Here is a 23,147-nt window from a genome sequence, read left to right as displayed (position 1 = left end):
TGTGCTATCTAATTACTTGAAATGGGTGGCATTGTGCAATTTTTTTGAAAGCAAGCTGCTCTGACAACAAAATGATATAATTGTATTATGAAATTACAATAAAATTGAAAGAAAAGTAAAATTAATATATTGGTAGGAGTAATAACCAAAGAGACAGCACTAAATGTGCTGGAAAGACAGAACAAACAGAAACCCACCAACTGTCTCCAACCCCAAATCTGTGCTACACATTTGACTCACACTGTGTCAGAAACTGAGATGCTGCACATGTTGCCTACACTGGCAGTCAAAATCAAGATGTATTTACACGACAAGTAAAGAGTTGTAAGAAGTGGAGGAAGAAGGAGGTAAAAAGAGGAAATATTAATAAAAATGGAAAAGAGCATAAACCTAGCAATCATAGTGCTGAACTCTGCTGGAGCTTTGAGTGCCTCCATGCCTTGGCTCTGTTCTGGATCCTCTGAGGTACCCCAAATACCCAGCCGGCTGAGCATGCTGGACCCTGTCAGATTTGGGCACTCAGACATCTTCAGGGGATGAGGTTTTTCTGCTTTGGTTTCACACTGGCTGTATTACACTGATAAATCTGTCCACAATACTTGATATAAATGAAATATTAAAGTTATTACTTAAATTTAGTACACATTTTATTAATCATGGATGTATTTAAATTATATAGAACCCACACCTACTATACCATAATGCCATTTGTTGATAAATGACCTGGGAACTGAAAAGCTCTGATGTTTTTGATTTATTAGAAATAAAAATAGTAGCATATCCATATGCAAGCCCACAGATCTGCTGGTAAGTCCATGATCCTAATTGTGGTATAGCCTAGAAAAATCAACCATTGTTTGAACAGTGACATCAACAGATTGTAGGTTAATAGTGGTTTCCAGATTTTTGTGGTCATCATGAGGAAACATGAAAAGTTTCATGGATTTTCACAGATACTGCATTGCCATCAATCTAGTAGTGGAAAATAAGACTGAATAAAATGTTTAATATTATTCCATTGACTATCTGGAGGTCCTTTATCTCATGAACTGCAGTTTGGATCACTTCCTTAAGCTCTCATCATCTCATTTAATTGCAAAGACACAATCTCATTTATTAGCAAAATTTACATCTCTTTTCTAAAATTTTTAAACAGTAAAAGTATACTGGCAGTTGGCTAGATCACCTCATTCACTGCAAGTTTGATAAATACTCTTCTCTATGTACTGCAATCTGTTCCCGTGAGATGCTACAGAAGTGAAAGGATCTGACCTAACTTCCCCTGTCTTTTCAAGTTCCGCGTTATATTCTAATCTTGTCCCTTTCTGGTACCAGAGCAAAACCATGAAGTACTTTTCTAACCATATGAGTGTTTTCACTGCAAAACTTTTCCTTAAAGAAAAGTGCACATTTGAAACTCTTCCTCTGAGCTGCTATCTCACAACCACTTGCCACTGGTCTGTACTGTCCTCTGCAATGGCTGCATGCTGTTCATTCAATAGCACTGAATAGAATGATGACAGTTCTCCAAGCATGGCCTTCCAAAATAGTTCTACTGAAGTTCTTCCTTCATCTTAACAGCTCCCTGGCCTCTGGGGCTGAGGTGACTCCATTCCATGCACTGCTGCTTGACCAAGTCTGAAATTCGCTGACTTACCTTTAATGCCCAACTAAATCAATATTTTAAATCTCTGCTGAAGATTGACATTCATTCATTTCGATAGCATTCATTTTGAATGTGAAGAAGACAAAGGGAAATCTGAGTTTTTCTAGGTGATCGTGGTTTTCACTGAAAAATGTCTCTAATTACAAGAAACTCAGGTCTAAGCAATTTGAGAAAGGAGAATAAATCATGTTTCAACTTCAGCATAATTTTATATGTAATTTTTTAAAATTATGATGATTCAGTCTAGGATATGTTAAAAATCTTACTTAGTTTGCAAGGAGCATGGCTGAAGTGATTAACAGGATTTCCATGCAAGACAGCAAAGGGTTTTTCCACTGAGGAATTCTGTGTGGTGGGATTGAAATGAAAATTGATTGTGAGAAAAATGAAGACTTACCATGAAACCTGCTATCTTACAAAACAGAAAAAATCCCAAGCAACACCCAGCAACAAGAAATAAGCCAACAAAAAATCCAGAGGCAGAGCAGCCTCAGCTACATTTCTGGCATTTACCAGAGGCTTTCTTACCTTCACTGCAAACTCTGTTTCTGTAGCTTTATGAACACATCTCTTGCACACCGAATAGGAGCCAATTCCTATGTCCTCCTTGATCTCATATCCATCAGTAAAATGAATGTTGTTCCCATGTAACTGCTACAGGGAGACAAAAGAAACAAGATAATCAGGACATGGGTATATAAAAGCAAGGACTAGCTTCCTCTTGAAGGAGATCCTTGATCTCCTCTCCTTCAGAGAGCTCTCTTGTCCGTACAGTCCAGTTAAATCCAGTTTAAAAATTCTTTATGTAAACAAGTAAATGTGTCTTTCCCCTTTCTGCCTTTTTTCAGTCTGTAAGATGGAATTGTCTATGCAGACGTAGTGGCAAAACTACTGTGATGTTCTAAACTATTTTTGGAATGCAGAAAATCACCATATATTAGAAATTCATAGGAAACTGTGGGCCCAAATTTCCTGACAAACCCACATATCTTGACAGTATAAACTGATTTCTAATTACAGAAAGGGGGGCAGATAACATAAAATACTAATAGTTTCACAGTGTTCAAGGGAGATACCCCACATATGGGGAGTGCCTCCAGATCACTGGAAGTCTTGTCTAGAATATGTTTATCTGCAGTTTCTTTATGAGAGAGAAGTTAATATTTTAAGCCATTAATTCATATGCTCCTTGGAAAATGTCTGGGCAGGTAGACTGGTTCAATGGTGAACCCCAAATCTGAGGCTTTGTTGCAAATTCTATCCCAGGACTCAAAAAATGGCCAGCATCTCTAAAACTCCTCCAGAATCCTCTGTCTAAAAATGCAGCCTTGCCAGCAGAGTCCACATAGAACCTGCTAAATTTTAAGAAGTGCATATGTAAATATTCAATACATTTTTACAAAGCAAATCACAGGAATATATATAACATTTCTGAGATGCAATGGCTTGGGTAACATTTCACTTACTGTGCCATAGGAGCATCTTTAAGAGTATGACACATTCCATTGTAAATAATTAAAACAGAGATGAAAACCTCTGAAAACCACAGGCAGGGTCTCCCCGCCTTGAGGCATGTACACCTGTGGCTGTGGGTAGCAGAGGGAGCTTTTTCCTACTGAGAAAACTGGCTGCATCTTTAAGCAGCCCAGTTCTTTCTCCCTGATCCCTTCTGCTCTGATGTATTGAACCTTTTATAGCAATTTATTTCTGGTTTAAAGTACAACTGGATAGATATTTTTAAGGGGAATGGCAGCAAAGAACCAAGTGTCTGGCATGTTTCCCCATCAAGCACCCTGGTTTAGGTGAGTACGTGCAGGCTTTTGTGCAACAGCAACTGGAGTACAGTGGCCTCTTCCATGCAGGAGCTTGGGCTCTGTGTGTCTGGGAGCCTAGAGCAGCAGGTCATCAAACCCCTTTGCCAGCTGGATCCAAGATCCAAGACAAAACTGGATCATGTAATCCAAGACAAAACTGCTTGGAATGAAATGCATTCAGTGAGAAAACAGTATTTCATTACCTGCCCTGCATGCACAACTGGAATCCTGTTTCAGGTATTGAGAAGTACCTTTCATTTCAGTTGTGACAAAGTGCAGTTCCTATTTCCTTTGCAAAGGTGGTGAGGAACGTTTTATACATAAAGGCCTTTGCAAAAAAATTCTCATTTTCCAACACCTACGTGCTGCATGTAAAACACCTCCTTCTTACACTAGGCAGCTGTGAAATACCAGTGAGAACATTAGGCAGTTTAAATACACACATATGTATGTGGACATCAGATGTGAAATGTAACCAGCATCAGTACCTGCACAATTGGGTGAACAGTGATTTTGTGCACATCTTGCTGAGCAGGCTCCTGCACCAAGTTAGAGGCAACAAAGCTGAACCCTCTGAAAAGATGATGAGCATTGGCACTTGGAGGAACACCTGGGGAATCTGTAGGAGAAGGAAGAAAATGGCCTCATGAGCTGCACAGAAGAACAAAAAGGAAGAACGGCACTACAACAAAGTCACCCCTGGCAGTCAATAGCAGATCTGATAAACTGGCACACACAGGGGAATATAATTCAACTCCATGCCGAGGCTTTGGTGTGCCTTCTCCATTCCTTTCCTCTGGGTTTGAACATGGAGGGGGTATTGTTTTCAAGGATGTCCCCTCTTGAATACAGAATTTTTTCACAGGGCATTCTTAGGCAAAGTAATGCCTGTGCCAAGAGTGCCCAGAGAGAAGGCACAGGGCAGAGAGGCTTGGTGAGAGACAGGAGACTCAGGGAAGGGCACCTTGCAGGGCTTATCAGAGGTTTCCAGGGAGTGTAAAAAAGCTACAGGCTACTATGTCTGTCCTGTGCAGCACAACTTAACTACAGAAATTACAAAGGATGAAGTGGCAAATTGCCTGGGTGAGGAGAATATAGAGAATACGTGAAACCAGTGTAAAAGCACAATACTCCAGTAGTGGCCTTACAGGAATCTCCTGGACCAGCTTTAGGAGCTGGGACCTACTCCAGGGAAGACAAGGTTGACTTATCCTCACATGGAAAAAGCAAAAATGATGGTTTCAACTAACCTTCATGGAGATTTTCTCCCCATCCTTCCCCTGACATGGCAAAACGAGGGAAGGAATGGCTAAAGTTCAAAAAATCCTGAATTAGAAATTCTGCCTTTGGAATACAATTAGCTGAGAGCAGTTCTTTGTACCTGCACCACTGCTCAGTGAGAGAAGCAGCATGACAAAGCAAGCAGAGCTGTGCTTCACTTAAAATTCTGAAAAGCTTTAAAGAACTCTTTCTCCCCAGTGTATGTTTTATCCTGGGAATTCTCCTCAGCAAGAAGAATCACTTTGTAAACCATCCCTTGGCAACAGGCTGGGTATTATAAAACCTGTATTACTAAAATTTGCTAACCTTTTATTTGGTTTTTTTGGGAGGCTTGTGAGGGTTTTTTTTTCTTTTTCCCTTCACATTTCATCCAATGTACCATGTGATTTACTAACAAAGTTACAGAGTTAAACTTTCTTTAGAAAGCTATTTCCTTGTAGTAAAGTGTGTAAATACCCTGTTATCTAAAGAAAATACAACCCCACTGAGCTTTATATCTGACTCACCTGCTTGAGGCCCTGAAAATATGTAAGAATGTGTACTTCTTAGCGTGCACACACTCTGTATAAATCTACTGGTCAAATGAATAGAGGAACTGAAGTCAGAATTTGATAAAACCAATATATATCTACTTGGGAATAAACAAAACTGAGACTTCATCTAATTCCATTTCTCATCACAAAGCTGCCTCAGCTTTGACAGGAGTCAGGAGTCAGTGTGTTCTTATTGCACAGCAAGCAGAGTTCAGATGGAGAAGATTGTCTTTCAGTAAAATGACGTGGGTTTTTTGTTTATCTCAGTGATTTTGATGGGCACTCTCCTTGCAAATACGTGGATGAATCACACCAGACCTCTTGCATCACTGGATGCTTCCTACCATGGCATATCTATAACAGGGATTTTTTTTTTACACAAGGGATTAATTAGGAGGAAAAAATGTTTGTTTAAAAAAAAGGAATGACAATAATTCCCATCTGAACACTTCTGAATCTCAGAAAAGCTGTGATCCAGCTCTAAAACTAAAATGGTATGTCAGGTCTGTTTTTAAAAAAACTGTTCCTTCATAATTCACTGCCAACTGCTTCAGCAAATACTGCAGAAGAACTATTGATGATTTGCTGTTCACTATCAAATTTCATCACCAACAACTGATTTGTCCATTAAAACATTTCTGCTAAGCGCAAAATTATGCATAAATCATGTTAATTAACTGATAGCTCAGAAACATAAATCATCTTTCTAGGCTTATAAATCAGAAAAATTTCATATATCTGAATTAGATCTACTTACAAGCACCAATCTTATTTAATGGTTATCTTTCTTCCTGTGAAAAGTAACAATGCTTTGTTCCTATAGCACCTACGTTTAAGGGTTTTCAAAGGCTTCATTACTCTTAAGTTATTTCCTTCATCATGTTTAACTGGGGTTAGCAAACACCTTATTTGCAAAGGAGGATATTTAAATATTTCAGGTGAAATTTTAAATACTTTTTTTCAGCAGTAAAGCCAGTCTAAAACATCCCTGCCAGTTACAGCCTGCTGTCCCATCAATTACAAACAGTAAAAACATTTGTGGACTGAAGTTTAAGTTGGGTTACAAGAATGATCTTGGTTTGATCCTCGTTCAAATCACCATTTCTACCCTAGAGTGCTTCAGCCTCCAGCTGCCTGTAAGGAGCTGAGTCACCACAAATGAGATGTGGGGCCACAGTGGTGAATTTAGGAAGCAAATGGCCAAAAAAAACAACTCCAACTTGGACAAATCTCTGAGAAAAAGTGATTTGAAACTATACCCACATAAATGATCTGTCAGTGTCAGAAACCACATCTTTGGCACACTTAGATCTGAAGTCAAGAATCCACAGAATGTGGTTTCAACCTCCAGGGTAAAGGAAGTTTCTGAGGTACAGAAAATCACTGGACTGACAAGATTTACTGGATCCAAAATTTTGATATAAACCTGCTTTCAGACAGGACAACTCATTCATAAAGACAGTGTAAAATAGTGACTGACAGCTTCATTAAAACACAACTGCATGGTCATGAAGCCGGAATTATTACAGTGCTTTCTCTCTGAGGATGGTCTCAGTAACAGGGTTAGTTTGTTTGGGATCTATGTACTGATAGACAAAATTAAAAAAAACAACAAAACAACAAGTTATTCCATTGGCAATATGAGCCAGTATTAAACATATTTGAGATACTCTTCCCCATTTGTTTGACCCAACCAGTCAACAGCTGGGGGCTGCAAAATATTCAACCAGTCTGCAAGGGCTTTTCCATCATTCTGAAAGTGTAAATGGATTCACACTTCCAATTACACCTATTTTGGAATGTTTGATTCTCAGGGCACTATCCATGGCAGCCCAAAGCAGAATTGAGTCAGGCCTTCTCCCCACCCCTGCCACCACCTCAAAACAAACCTTCTAAGTCAGTGTCTTGTAGGAAATAACAAATAACAAATTTAATTAGGCAACAGTAATGACATGTAGAGTGTAAAATACAGCCCCAGGCATCAGTAAAAGCAATGAAGTGTGAACTTCCAAAGCAATCCAAACTTTTAATGCTTCTTTGCACATCAGTGAAACTTCCCATGGCAGCACCAGAGCGCACATCCCTGAGGACCAGAATAACTTGCAGTCTCCAACATTTCAGAGAAATAAGTGCTTCTGAAATCTAAATTAAAGCTAAAATCAGATGTGTGAAATGTCTGGAAACCAAAGATCATGTTTCTATACAGTGGATTAGGAATATCAGAACATGACTAACATATACTGGAGACAGGTGGATGTTCCAGTTGAAAAACAAGAATGTAATATTTTTGTAGTTCGTAAAAGACAGCACATCCTTGAAAAAAAAGAAAAGAATTGACTGAGGAGAGATTTGGAGTAGATACCCTTATTTCAAACTCCATGAAAGGAAATTTCAGCAAGACTTAGAATAGAAGTTAGGGCTAGTTTTAAGAAAAAATGGTGTAGGTCATGATAAGCCTGAACAAAAACCGCAGGAAATCACAGCTCTCATTCATATGTTATAATGCAGGATTTTTCATATTGAAAGCTCAGATCTTTCCCTCTCACTGCAACAGTTCTGGGGCAATTTGAGGATTGACGCTTGAGACCTTACGCTTTTCTATCACCATGATACCAGGTGACCTTACCACCTTCAAAGTGTTTTACAAACAACTAATTCAATTTTTACACTTTAGAAAGTATAAACAAGTACTTCTTTACACAGGTACATCAGAGGCAGAAATGTAATGTAACTTACTCATGTCTAGCAGGAGGCAACATTATAAGTGGGATTACCACTCTGACATTATTGATAGTCTTGCTTTCCACTTAAATAAGTGGAAAGATTTAATTTTATGCAACAGTCACCTTCATATATATAGTGTAAAAAGCATGGTATTTCTGTTAGGAAACCGAAGTTACAGGAACAACATTCTATCTGCAAGCATTTCCTAAATATTGTGTGCCAAATTTCCTGTTGGCATAAATCTGCTGACTGAGAATTTGATGATTCTTCATTTCTTTTAACCACACATTAATTTCCAATAGTCCACAGTCTGTGAGAAGTCATAATTAAATAAAACATCTATGCAATATATAACTACATACTAACTTGCAGAGATACAAAGTTCTTTGAAGCCAAAGTAATTTAAAATAGTTAAATTCCGCTAGTGTAAGCAAAAATGAGTAATAAAATAGCAAAACAATAGTTATTTTTCCCTTTAAAAAATGTGAAATCTGTTCTTCCTGGGGACAAGTTAATATGAAGCCGGTGAAATACTTATGAGCTTCTCCCGCTGGAAAAGCAAAACCAGTCGTTGCTTCCTGCTGGATATGGCAAAACCCTCTAATGCCACAGGTGATCAGACTTTTAGACTGTTGGAATAGAGAGAGGAAAGGAAGAATGAATGTACTAACCTAAAATATATATTACCACATGCCACCTCACTAACCTGTAGGGGTCCGAGATGTGAACTCTGGATCAAAATGAAAGGTGTCTTCTGGCCGCCCCACTGCGGGCTTGAAAGGCGGCTTGATTTCTTTTCTGTACAGTTTCTACAAGGAGAAAAACAGTCCACAATCAGCATCACTGTGCACTCACTCTCAGCACCTGGAGATAGACTCCCCTGCTTTCTTTAGGGTGTCCTCTCACAGCTCCATGCTATCCTCGCTGGACTGACAGACAAGGATGATAAAGCTGTGGTTCTGGCTCTTGCTTTACTGCTCGGCCTCAAATCTGTGCCCCGGGTGGGCCCTGCACATTTTAGCTGCTGGAATCCTGAATATAAATATAAACGTTCCTACCAAAAATTTAGCCCATAGGCTGGAACAGTACTTCAAGCTGGGGCATCTGGAAATTCACTGGTCTAAGGGCAGGACCGGAATATGCAATGGTAAGACCAGGAAACAGGGTAACTTCAGCAGCACAGCAATGGCAATCAGCACAAAGAATTGCTAGGAAGCCATGACTGCTTTAGCACTTATTATTTGTCAAGAACCAGCAACGTGTTTGAAGTGCTGCCAGACTGAGCTGAGCAACAGGCTTGGCTGCCTGGTCCTCACAACCTAAACAAAAGACTTGTTCTTTTAGCATATCTGGTAAAAGGGAAGGGGGTTTACAGCTGATGATTACATGAAATTCTCATCAAAAATGCTAGGGACAAAGCACTGTGGATAGGCGGGCAATCCCACTGAAGCTCTACATGTGGCTTGAAGTGAGAAACAAAACGCAGGAAAAACATAAGACAGGAAGGTATATAACAGGTAACTGCTAGGTGTGCGACTTTCTGCTGCTGACTGAGGAGTCATGTAGGGGATCACCTAGGTAACAGACACCATAAGCTCATCCTAATATATCCTGCCTTTATTTTGAGGAACTTCATGGCCTTTTTACTCATTCTCAGAGATCTTTAAGAAACTACTACTCCATGCTCCATTGCAAGCATTGATAAACACACAGACAAGCACACTGAGGTGAGTATGTCTGGATCTGATCCAAAGCTTGTAGAGGTTAATGGAAAGAGCCTTACTGATTTCAGCCATCTTTGCATCATCTCTGCCTGAAATGGCCAAAACCAAAAATCATGCTGATGGCAGCATGGGGAAGAGAGCTCCAGTTGGACTCCCTGCCCCGTGTTGCAGTTCCTAGACTGCATTTCCTTTCTAGCAATGCTTTTGTTCTCAGGTTTCAAAGGGCTGAATTAGTTGCCACAAACAGTTCCCCATAATTAACATGTCAGAGCATAAATACAACATTTAATGCAAACTTTCAAGTCATGATAAGAACTGGAGAGTTCAACTTCATGACTGTTTGCAATATGTATTTTTAGATTAGCTCTTAAAACAACTTCCTAATGAGCTGATTTTTCAAAATGTTTAATGGACATTACTAAATGCTTTTCCAGCTCCCTGCATTCAGGAAGATTCTTTTTAACTGTGTGTTTTCTGGGGAATTAACTTCTGTAATACAAACCATGTGGTCAAATCTAAGATATATACACATCACCATAGTTTGAATTTGATTTTGCATAAAGGTTCATGATTTTGCATAAATAAAGGCTCTGGAAGGAGAACATTCTGCAGCATAGCATCAGCCTTAACATAAAGGATATATTTGTGGTTGAGTTATGATTCCTTAGGAAAGTGTAACAGTGAGGTTGGAAATGACTCTGCAATAATTAATGGCCATTTCACCATAAAAAGTTCCTGCTTGCGTAAAACTGCCCCGTATCTTCAGAGAGGAAAGGAGATGAATAACTGCTGCGAGCCACAATAGAAAGCCAGTCTTCCAAATAATTAAAAGCCAATTGCAATCTTATGCAGGAAGTGTCACTCATCAGCTGAACGTATCAACCTAGTAATTAACATACATCTTTTTCTGTCTGCACAGAATTTTACAAGAGAACTCAGCACCTACTGAAGGTTTTTCTGTTGCTAGGATTTCACCTTGAGAAAGCTATTTGCTTCCCAGCTCCCCTTTATTTGTCTTAATTCACAACTGCAGTGCTTCTACTGCAGAAAGCAATACGGTCACATGCACATGCTTCCTCACGGAATTAACTGCACAGCTCATCCTGTGAGGTCCAAAAATTGGAAAACGTTTCAGAGCTGTACATCATTCAGGAATTGCACTCTCTTTTCATTATCGTAACCATATTCTCTCTGGCCTCTTAATTCCTTCCCCCATCTGTAGTTTCTTAAGTGCTGCTAGAGCTACATTTGTATTTTGAACCCCTAACCCACATCCTCCACTACTAGGGAGGGATTTAAGATTCATCGTGAGTCACACGCCACCAAAGATTTATAATCACAAATTCGCTTTCTAGGAGGGGATGGAAACAAAGAAGTTGCCTGTGTGAAAGGCATTCCCCTTGAGCACAACCCTGAAAATTCTCTTTTCCATTTCCCTACCCACTTGTGATAAAAATTAGACAACATAACAGCAAAAGGTATGCTGCCTAAAACATTTTTTCCCCAAGGTCTTGCATAGGGTAACTAAATGAAATCACTGAGGATAAGGAAAAACAGAGTAGCATCATCTATGGACTTCTCCATCCCACACTGGCTCCAGGTCTCTGAGTGAGCCACCCATGCCAAACCATTAAACTACAGAGCAGCCCAACACAATTAAACACAAAGGCCTGCTGCAGGCAGAACAGCTCTTCCTTTAAAAACCTGCATCCTGTAGACTGCAAAACTCAACGTGGCACAAGCTGATCTAAAAAAATAGTAAGAATCACAGCCATTGCTTGTATACACATAGAGAGAGAATCTTCTGGAGGATTTGAGATCCTTCTGGATGTTTCAAGAATATTTCTAATTTTAGGAAATGTATGAATATATTATCTCTTACCATGGTCCCCAAATTATTCAGGGATGATGTATCTTGACCGTGACCTCTTCTGGCAGAAACCAACCAGAGTGGGAAATGACAGCAAGTTAAATTTCAAATCTTGCCTTCAACCTTTTCTTCAGATTGTCCATAACTTCTGGTGAAGTTTAAGCAGTTATGTACTTTCTAAGTCATGGTAATCCTAGTACTGTGTGCAAAAGCTACAGTGAGCTCCATCATCTGTTTAAATGGGAACAGAGTCCCAGTTTTCCTGGTTTAAATTCCAGTTTTGATATCCAAATTTTTCTTTTGGTGCATCTTATTAGGCATTTTTTCTTTGGGGCATCTTATTATTATCGTTCCTATTTAAAATAGACTTTGAATATCATAGTGATAACTGCAGCATTTAAATTTCAGGCTGAAATTATACATTATACATTATATCTTTGTTATCTTGCACAGGTATAAGAAGCTGAGGATTTTTTTTTTCTTCCACATTGTTCCCACATCCACAAAGGAGAATTGCACACCTTAGCCCTTAATGTTTTAATGAGAATACTATTTATTTCTCTTTCCCAGTAAATAATAAGCTCCCACATTCCATCACCAATTTTTTTAAACTGGCCACAGTTTAAACTGCATTGACTCAGCACAGAAAAATGTGACTGACAGGTATGAAGAATCACTGTATAACACACAGTGTTGCAGGATCCAGAGGCTGTGCTGAGGGAGTGCATGATCCACAGAACGAGGCAGATGGACTCCACGAAAACACTGATTTAGATATCCACACCTGGATACATATCCATGCTCCTGACTACTTATCAACCCCTCACGTCCTCCTGAGACTTTCATAATAAGCACCTATGAATTAACTAGAAACCATTTCTATAGCAGTTTAAGAAACTACAAGCTTCTACTGACTTTCCTTCTGATTTCAGAAAACACTTTTATTTGAAATAACTAATTTTCATCCAGGTGCCACTGACCTTTTCTAAAAATATGTTGCCACATCCCTAGTATGATCTTCATCTGAACACCTCCTCAGCTGGAACTTAAATAAGAGAAACTTGTAATAAAATGCTGCAACATTGTTTTTCCTTCTCTTTTATTTATAAGCAGTTAATTTTTCATCATCTTAAAAAAACACACTCCTAAAAACCCCAGAGATGTAAATGCTCTGTACGTGTGCCTGACAAATATCAAGAAAAAGAAAATGGCTTAATTTCATTAAAAACTACTTAGTCATTTCCTCAACTGAGTTTCTTTGATGAAGAATTGAATTATTCCTTAGACACTTTCTAGAAATAGAAAGATGCTACCCTCCACTGTGGTGCACTTGTAGCGTGAGAATAAACTCCCTTGATACATATACCTGTCATGGCAAATCCAATAAGCAGACAAAAGGATTAACTACATTCTGAAATGCTTGTCCTCTCCTAGATTAATGACTCAGTGTCATTTGCCTGCAAATGACAGAAAAGCTAGCAGAATTCAGACCCTAGGATTAATTTTCTGCTGTTGGTAAAATCAGCAATTAAATAATTCACAGTTTCAGTTCAGTTTGATCTCTGATTAATATTAAAGGAAAAAAGCTGGAATCCACTTTCTTCCCACTCCTTTCCTCAGTTGTATTTGACAGATCATTTCCAAGCATGTCATTTGCCCTAGTTCCAATTTAGTCTGTCATCCAAACAAAAACTACTGTTTATAGCCCACTCCCCTGACAGGAGTATGCAAAAAAGAATTTCATCTTTCATTTTCAATGAAAAGCCAGAAATTCATTATGCATGGCCTGGAAAGAAGAAACAGTAGTAAAAAAATCAGGAACCAGACTGTGTGTTCTCAGAGCCAATGACTTAAATTATTTGAGGTCAACTCGTTTTGGGTCTGCTTGTCTTAAGAAGAAAAGGAGGTGCAAGGTTAATAAGCAGATAAAACTGCTAAGGAGCTTGACATCTAATCTCTCTCCTGAGCATCCCAGCCTTGATCATGAAAGACAGTCCATTCATTTAACAACAGATCCATTGAATTTATGTCATGGTGCCTGCTAAATGCCTCAGAGCAGCAAGACTGATATTTGCAGAAACCTCCAGCTATTTTTCACTCTGGGAAGTAGGAACTTAGGGCTCTATTACAGGATAACAGCTGGGAAAATTTGAGTCTTAGAAAATCTCATGCCACCATTTAAGTCTGGGCAAAAAACTCTGTGTCAGACTGCCCACAGTTCATTTAGTGCAGAAGTTAGCCAGAAGTTAAACTGAAGGGGGCTGGCAATTTTGCTGAAGGATGGCACCCTGGAACATGGGAATGGCTTCTGGGAAAGACCGGGAGGAAGAGGGTTCCCTGGCCACATCCATGTTTTCCAGGATTGCCCTTGGTGCCTCTGCATGCAGTGGTCGCGTGGTACCAGCACGCTGTGCTTGGCAGCAGCATCTGCAGCATTGTGACAGGGGCCGTTCCTGCACTGTGTGTGCTATTTCCACTGGGTGTTCATCCAAACCAGACATTGTCTGGCTGTGTCTATTTGAAGACAGTAAAAGATGGGAAATGGTTGCCCTAACAGGTAAGTACTTCAGGGACAGAGAAAATAACCAGCTCCAATCCAAACCCCAAGGGAACAGCTCTGAAAATACTGTGAAAGGAAAGCCTGAGTCACAGGGTTCTGTTTGCAGTTCTAGTATCACTGCAACACCAAGACTTTACACATGACTTAGAAGGAAAAAGCTAACTCATTTCTGTTTTCAATCTCTCTTTAAAATTAGATGATGCAACTTGGCGCTTTGTTCCTGGTTACCATGTAGCTCTTGTAGGAAAAATCAAGCTTAAAAGCAAACCAGTTTCATCCTGCATTTCTAGGAGACACTGACCCATTCTTACCCTTCATGATAAGGGGGCTTTTGATGGAGGATTGTTTTACTACAGTTGCTGAAATTTTCCATGCTGTCAGTCACAGCAGTCCTGTCTATCATAGCTGCTAAGGTAGCACAGAGGTTCTCCAAAAGAGCTTGCCTCTCGCTCTCTGAGGTCTTTATATTGCCAAGGCATAGAGTAAATCATCATTTCTGTTCCATCTCAACAGTGCTGTTTGCTGACTGTCTGCAAACTGATGTGGGAGATTCTGTATACATTATGGGAGAACAAAATGAGGGCACCAGGGACTCTTCTCCTCCAGCTGTACAGAGATCAGTGCTATAGATAGAAACATCTATGTCTGATCCATTTCTGTTCTATGACCCTGTTCTGTTTCAGCACACGGAGAACATGTTAACAACTGGATGCATGATTATTGAGAGTTCTGGCTTCATCTCAGGGCCAGGCTCACACTACTCTGAAATACAGACAGTACTGCAGCTGCTGGAACAAGATAAGCCTCCCAAGATCTCCTTGAGTGATTGCAAAATTAGAATAAAATGAAGAAATATATTACTAAGATGATAGCTGATCGGTGTAATAGTGATCTGTCTCCGAGAGAGTGCAATAAGCACTAATTATGTTGGATTAAAATGGATTTTAACAGCTATATTTCACAGCAGAGTTAAAGGCCTGCATAACACATCAAAAGGCAATTAAATCCACCTTCCTCTCTAGCCCCAAGGCATGTTCAAGCATACCTATCTTCTTCGTGGTAGATATTTCCCTGTCCATAAGAGCTCTCTCAAATGCTGGAGGACAGTAGAGTTTCCTTAGGACAGGCATGAAATTGCTCCCTAAAGAACAGAGCTTGAAACAATCACCAGTTATCATGACAGAAGGTGGTCTTGAGTATTCTCATGGGACAGAACTGACTTTTCTGAAAACCTTCCCAAGATGCAGAACCTCATTTATTTATGATGAGTTAGTGAGCTGCTCCCCTAGCAAACACAGAAGAAAAACCCTCTCACTGTTACAGTGCTTCTTATTACATCAAGATGTAGTTATCTGACCTAATATTTTGATTGCAAAGCTGAGGACTGCAGAGATGTTGGGGGAATATAGAAAATAGTATTATTGTTATTGATATTAATAATAGTATTTAATAATGATCATCATAATCAACAACAATCCAAGTCTTTGGACTATTTTTTTCCCTTATTCTTTTAATAAATGTAAAGTCCTCATACAGAATCTCATGATTAGTAAGAAAGAGAAAAGGAAAGACAGACTTCATAACATATTTAATGGCTGTAAAAGTCAGCTGGATTGTAAATGAAAGTCTCAAACCCCACCTTCGTTAATTATGTTTTAATATGTTTATGAGTCATGACAACTCTTCAACATGCAACCCAAATTAGATTTCTCTAATGAGTTTTTCGAAAATAAATGGGTTTGTGGGCCTTTCAAAGGCTACCTGGGCACCACAAAATGTTCTCTCACAGAGAAAATAGTTTTACTGCAAAGTCCTGGGCAGCAGTTTGAGAATGGCTCTGTCACAAAGATTCACACAGTTTTACCAGAATTTCTGCTAAGAAAGAACTAAGAACTGCATCAATGTTACCTGCTGTACTAGCATGCATGAGTGAATGCATTAAATACTGAAGAGACACAGTAATACCATAACACAAGTCAGATAAAATTAAACTTGAAAATGCTAGGGGATGTGGCATACAGCAGCTCTGATGCACTGGCAGATGTCCAGATCAAGAATGAAAAATGTTTGCCTTCAAGTTTGTCTAAGAATAAGTTAATTTGAACAATTACGATGCTGAAAATGTGAGATTTAACCTCTTAAGAGTCTAAATCAAATACTCAGATAATCTGCACCACCACCTTTATGAGCTGTAGCTGAAAGCAATAAAATAAATCCTTGTTTACCTTTCTGTTAATCATATCTGACATGTCTTACTTGAATCATGTTTAATTTGATCAACTGTTCCAATTTTGAGTACTAATACCAACATGCATGCAAGAGAGACAGAGGCACCCACTGAAAAGGCTCTAACTCCTTTGTGTTAGAGAAGTTAGGCTCTCGATGTTAGAGAAAGTAATCCTTTTCCTGAGCATGGCAGTTTGTCTTCAAAAAATGTAGCAGAAAATAAAACAATGCTGCTCCACTTACATTCCAGTCTATAGTAACAAAGAAAGGGTGACGCTTAATTTCTTCCACTCCATCAAATCCAGCACCTGAGAAGAGAATGAAAGAATCAAAATTAAGTCATGCTTATAAGAGAGCTGCATGATGTCTCTTTCTTCACTCTCCCTCCCCATCCCCACTTTTCTTCTGACAAAGTGAGAGTCCCCATCTAAACAGTTCTAGTCAAGAAATTCTGAATGGTCCAAGTGCCATGACAGTATGAAGTGCCATAGAGACAGACAAGGGCACTTCATTAATGAGACTCTGATTCCAAGGGTCTTTTACTTTTCTCTAATTGAGGCTTTGGTTGAGACAGGGGATCTTAGCCACAAAGTGGCATGCAGAGTGCATGCATCAGCAAGGTCAGGAAAGGCCCCAGGATTTCCCAACACTCTGGCAAGACTCCACCAGTGGCAGTTTTTCTATCCACACTGACTTTCAAATCTTGACTAGCTACTGCTCTCCACTGGCACAGAAAGCTGCACTAAAAGCAAATATAGACTCAAAATGCCAAAAGGCTCCAAAATGATTTGAGGTAAGCTAGGGTTTTAGGTTCCCCCTCTTAACAGTACCAAAGAGTACCAAAATCATCACTCTCAGTGTACGTTTCCTTCACTGACATTAAATTTCTGTTACATTACTCTAGGAAATATTGGGTAAGTCTTCTGAGATCTGGTAATGACTCTAATTCCTTTATTACTTTTGCCTTATGTTTTCACTGAATATTGACTTTTTTATTCCTTTAGCTCAATTTATTTGCTTCAGTGCTATCACAGAACCAAACTGGTACTCAGTAATAATTAGAAGAACTGTCACAGAGGATTTAGAATGCCATTTTTGGGGATTTGACCTTATTATTAGCACCTTTCATTTTTATTTCAAGGAGAAATAAACTCTGGAAGCAAAGGCTTTGCACTGCAATTCTGGAATCAGTTCCTGAAGGGTACCCAGCCTACTTCTCAAGCATGCTGAGCAACCTTGATTCCCAAAAGGATTTGGGATTCCTAAGCACCTTGCAAGGGGCACTCAGCACCTCAGAGGACTCAGCTTTTTACACATGCAATATTTGTACTTTGGGAATATCAACATTACAATCAGCTTTACAAAGGCCCTCTCAGCTGAAGCTTTGGTAAAATGTGATGTCTGCTCTCCTTGTATACAAGACCGTTATCGATGTTTGTCAAAATGCAATGATCAGGAACTGCTCCCTACAACCTGCTTAACATTCGCTGAAGAGCGGATATGGGAAGCAAACACTTTTTAAACATAACATGCAGGATTGTCTGTCTTGCCTGCTGGAAAACAGCGAAGAGGGATGACCTCCTGATAAATTCCCCATGCCACTAATCTTTCAGTATAGGGAAACACAAGTGATTCACATGAGGATGAACAATCCTAGCTTGCAATACAAAATGATGTGCTCAGAGGTGATCAGCCCTGCTGAGGAGTCTGCGAGTTATGACAGACACACTTCTAGGCAAACACAACATGAAAGCAAACCTTAGAAAAAGAGGACAAAAGGGACAACATCATTGCATTGTCACTGTGTAAGTCTGTTGCATTTCTGCAACTGGAGTATGGATTGTAGCTGACACACTCTCCTGTAAAATGGTACATTGGCTAAAGTTAGGAAAAATCAAAGAAGGCCAACAAAGAATGTTATGGAATGACTGAGTAAGTCAGGACTTTTCAGCCTCGAAATAGATGAGCAAGGAAGTATAAAATAAATCATTAAACGATGCCAACAGGAATGTGGTTCAGAAGAACCTGGAAATGTTTCCTCAGGAAACAGAGAGTTGTGTGATGTGGAATTATTTGGAAAAGATGATGTGGTGCAAAATACTTATATGGGTTCATGGGGAGGCCAGGAAAGTCTGTTGAAAAGAAATCTGTTGAAGATTACTCCATCAACAAACCACAAGAGGCTCAGGAAACCCCTTACTTGACCATAAAGCAGGAATGGGGTAGAAGAGAATTTCAGCAAAGCAACATATGTTTATCCTGTTCTTACATGCCCCTAGGCAGTTGTTTATGGTCCATGGGTACTGAACAAGAAAAGAAAGAATAGGACTTGTTCTATTACTTCCTTAGCATATTTTTGTTGAATGCACAGTCCGAAGTGTGCAAGATTCCCTTCCCATTTTGATTTCATCAATGCCAACAGAAAGACAAAACCAAAAGAGTTACTCTGAAGAGAATCACATTAAGCAAATCTTCAGAAAAGAAATATCTGTAAAAAGTGCTTTGAGTTCAGTGGTGGCGACTGGAAACTGCAACGTGCAGTGAATGTCCTTGACCATTTCATCAGGATGAAATGCAAGCGCCAGACTGATTTTGTAGGACTGGGATAAATGCTCAGATACTGTAAGACACTAGTAGCATAAACTAGACTGAGGATAATTGCTAATGCATTCAATTTTCTCTGCTCTGCCCCTTCCCCACTGCTTCTGTTTTCTCTCTTGCTTAGCCTAATGGATGTCATTGTGTGTTGGCTATGACATGCCTTTTTTCAGATCATCTATTTGAAAGACACAATTTTTGCTACTGCTGTTCTTCCTTTTCCCACAAACCTACAGAAATAAGGACTAAGAAAAAAAAGTCCACCCCCAGGTACTTCTTTTAGTGGGGGCTGCAGTGTTTGATATGTAGTTGAGCATGGGGCTGTAGTTGAGCACGAGGCTGAGCATGAGCATGTAGTTGAGTATGAGGCTGTAGCATGTAGTTGAGGCAGGCATTTGTTTGAAAAAGTTTCCTTTCCCAGCTGGGGCCACCTCAGTTCTGGCACATAAGGAATATGTTGTAAAGTGCAAGGGCCTAATATATTAAACAGATTTAGGATGGCAATAGCCTCATTTTGCAAGGAGTGGCTCACTTCCAATTCTTAGCAACTGATTTTATACTATGGAGAAGGTTCAGCACTTCCTGCAGTTTTTATTCCCTGACTTTCCCTGCCATGAGAATTGGTGGTGTAGCCCACAACCCCTTCCTGGACTCTGTGCTGCAGGCAGCAAGCAGCGTGTGGCCTGGTCCTCTCCTCAGCTGAAGGAGGGAAGTGGCCCAAGAGTGCATTCAGGAACCGCTCTGGGAGCCAGGAGGACAGCCCTGACCTTGCTGCAGAAGTCCTTGGGAGACATGAGGCATCAGCGCTTATAGTGGAGTCTCTCTGGATTTGCTCAGCATGTTTCAGCCACTCATCTACCACCTGCAAGTCTACAGGGTGCTGAGAAGAGATGTGCTTTCATGGAGAAAAGCAAAGCACTGCAGAGGTCATGACTGGAAAGGCCTGCTGCATGGAGATGGACATTTCCTGGCACAGAGATGGGTATTCAGCAAACATCTGAAGCACAGCACGCACCAGTGCACTGCAGGACCACAAACCTTTCACCTTCCTCAAGGTTTCCAGTCAGTTTGGGTTTTTTAACTTCACTTCAACTTCAATTTGGCAATAAGACCTATCAGTCAAGAATAATCAGCACAATCAAATCTATTGCCTGCAAATATTCTTGTGTACCATCCAGTCCCATGAGGGTCCAAGAAGATAAGTAATTCTTTCAGATCAAATTGCCAGTTTAAACATATTGTAGAGTGCATTTATACAAAAGCAGCCTCACATTACTAAGTGAGAACTTAATTATCTAAGTTTTATGCCTGCAATAAAGTGCCTGCAAACAGAGAGTAGAATGTTTTATTTTTAATTGATTTTGATTATTGAATCATTATGGCCAACACGAGCCTTGAAATATTAAGGGGGAAAAAGAAGATCTAAGAAACCTGAAGGTTGATTTCTTGGATATTCAAATTCATCAGAAAGAGTTTCTAGCCTTTTAGTTTCAGATAATAAAATTTTAGTGTCTCTACAGCTTCAGAATCTTTTTAGTGAGCTAGAATTTTTGAGGTATTTTTCTAAGGTTTACAAGAAAGCTTTACAGTCACTCTGACAAAGGTGAAAGGTGTTTTCTGTTTGAACTCATCATTTTAAAAAGTTAAAGCCTGAAGTTTTCTATATGCCAAAGCAGAATATATCTTACCTGAGAACATGGGATTAAGAAAGTGGTAATGATTTCCTTGGCTTTTACTCTGAGCCTGTGGGCCAATGCTTTTATTTTAAACATTCTTGGCCAAGCTTCTCAATTATAAGGACCATGAACACCTCCATACTGCTCAGCAGCATAGGGAGTTTGTTAGATGATATGTTTTTAATATAAAATAGATTTTTAATTTGTATTTGTTTAATAATCATGTTAAACAATAAATAACTTATTTACCTACCTGAGAGATCCAGGCCTTAGAGCAAGTCTCTTACCTAGTTCCTGGAAATGTAACAAACTAACACTTTCATTCTGAAGTTTTATATCTGAGTGCTTACTCCTTATTTGTCTGGGTATTCAGTTAGTTTAAGAATTTGAAATTATGCTTATCTATAATCTGAAATTTGTTGTACTTAGAGCAATACTACCAAAGCAGTGCTATGCAGACTATTTGTACAGCAAATAGGCACAGAAAAGAACACACAGTGCCCAAAACCAGGGATACCAAAGGAAGACTTTCAATTTTCCTAAAAATTTGTCACAAATAATAATATGGGCATCAGACTTAAAAATAGAAGCAGGTAAATCAGATTGCTAAGTTCCTTTTCAGTCTTGTCTAACTCACTTCAACCCTAATATTTCTTCCATTAAAAATTCAAAGCTTCAAAACACAATTTCAAAGCAAAATTTCAGAATACATCATCAATCTTCACTTCTGTTTGTTAAGATACCAAAATCAAATGGCAAAAAGAGCGTATTTTATCTTGCAAATGCTTAAAATTGGATTCTGGAACTAAATGCACTTTCCATATTTGCACATTTATGAAACGATGACTGAAATCAAGTGTTTGATCCAGAATATGGTTCATTTATTTTAGCATGCTTCATTAATTTTCCTAAGATTTTTCAAATTGGGATGTCTAAGTCTACTTTTCTTTAAATATTATTATTCCTTTCCCAGAAAAAGCTAAAATCCACAAGGCTGAAGTAGTCCTTTTATCTATTGACTTCTGTTCAGTATTTAGGCCAACTATTCAAGCTTTTCTTCTTTTGTTATCAACAGGTTCCTTTCCATCTTCCTTTGTGCTGATTCTCAATCAGTTAAAACAGAGAATGCCTTCAGGAGCTTTCCACCATTATCCCTGAAATATTAAGATCTATTTTTTTTGTTACCCTTTGAGATTTTATTTCCTTGGACATCTGTACTATAATTTCTTTCTTTCTTTTTCTTTCTTTCTTGCTTTCTCTCTCTCCCCCTCTCTCTCTCTTTCTTTCTTTCTTTCCCCTCCAAGCCTTCCCAGTATTTCAATACATCTCAGGTTTTAACAACCTGACTCCTAGCAATACCCCATTATTAACATATGAGGGTTAGAATTGTTTTGGCTGAAACTAATTTTTAGTGAGCAGCTTTTTAAGGACTGGTATCCAGAAACTCCCACTGACTTCACTGGAGCTCCATTTGGGATGGATAGCAACTTGTAAGAAGCCACAAAATGTGCAGAGCAGCATAAAACCAAGAGATGGAGACAGGAGGAAACAGCAGAAAGAAACAGAGGTAGGCAGTGGGAAAAAGTTCTTATTTGGTGTAGCACCTAATTTTTTGAAGAGAGATTAAACCTAGAAATCCAAATAATCTATTTTTCCCAGTGTAAAACAAATTCCTTGAGAGCAATTGAAACCTGCTGAGAAAATGTGTTTTTCTACTCTTGTGTTTGCAGTATATCAGAATACAAGGCTACTATTTGGATCGAGAGGTAAAACGAACAGGAAGGCGTTCCCTCTTGGGCCATATGTGATCCCCCCAGCAGGAGAGGAGCCACAGTGACATGCTGCAGGACTGACTCCCCACTGCCACCCAGCCCTGGGCTTGATTGGGTTGTCCCCACATGCCTGTGGGGAAAAATGACACAATCTGCAGTGGCAGTCATGCCATAGGCATTGTCCATGACCTCATCAAATGCAATTAATTTCTTAATAAAACCTGTAAACAAAGGTACAGATACGTTTAGTTTATCACAATCTAAACAGGATTATTAACAAAGGGTGAAGACACAATGATGCCTTAAGATTTTAGCTTTTATATCTTTCAAATCCCATGCTGCATCAGTGCATAGGTCTAAACTCCATATGAAGTGTAGTTAACTGTCTGCACATTTTGGTTATACAAAACAATCCCTGTAAGCCCGAGATCCAAGGACACGCCACAGCCTCAGGCCCCAGAAAGTAGAAACAAAAGTGAATTGTGGAGGTGCCAGCTGGGGCAATATGGCTGCATTACTTGAAGCTGTTGGAGAATTAACCCCTGATATGGAAATAGACCAAACTTATACTGTCTGAAAAACTTGTGACCATTGTCCATCTTGGGTGTAGCCTGTGCGAGGCTTTTGCACTGCCCAAGGTATATCTATTAAAGACCTTTAATAAATACTCACTTTATTCTCTTAACTCTGTCTAGCCTCTATT

General features: G+C 39.3%; 1 protein-coding gene across 8 annotated transcripts in view; it reads right to left on the bottom strand.

The window, feature by feature from the left end:
* RPS6KA2 (ribosomal protein S6 kinase A2) overlaps positions 1-23,147 on the bottom strand; it is a 275,673-nt gene that overhangs the window by 25,748 nt on the left and 226,778 nt on the right. For all 8 annotated transcript variants that reach the window (XM_038133585.1, XM_038133590.1, XM_038133584.1 and 5 more), the window contains 4 exons: positions 16,642-16,706; positions 8,725-8,827; positions 3,969-4,099; positions 2,195-2,320 (listed from right to left, as the gene is read on the bottom strand). In XM_038133585.1, coding sequence (XP_037989513.1) covers positions 2,195-2,320; positions 3,969-4,099; positions 8,725-8,827; positions 16,642-16,706 — 425 coding nt within the window. The remainder of the gene's footprint in view (positions 1-2,194; positions 2,321-3,968; positions 4,100-8,724; positions 8,828-16,641; positions 16,707-23,147) is intronic.

This window comes from Motacilla alba, chromosome 3 (genome assembly GCF_015832195.1).
Source record: "Motacilla alba alba isolate MOTALB_02 chromosome 3, Motacilla_alba_V1.0_pri, whole genome shotgun sequence".
In the NCBI taxonomy this organism is placed as follows: Eukaryota; Metazoa; Chordata; class Aves; order Passeriformes; family Motacillidae; genus Motacilla; species Motacilla alba.
Note: the sequence above shows the minus strand (reverse complement) of the source record. Positions and strands in the feature narration are given on the sequence as shown.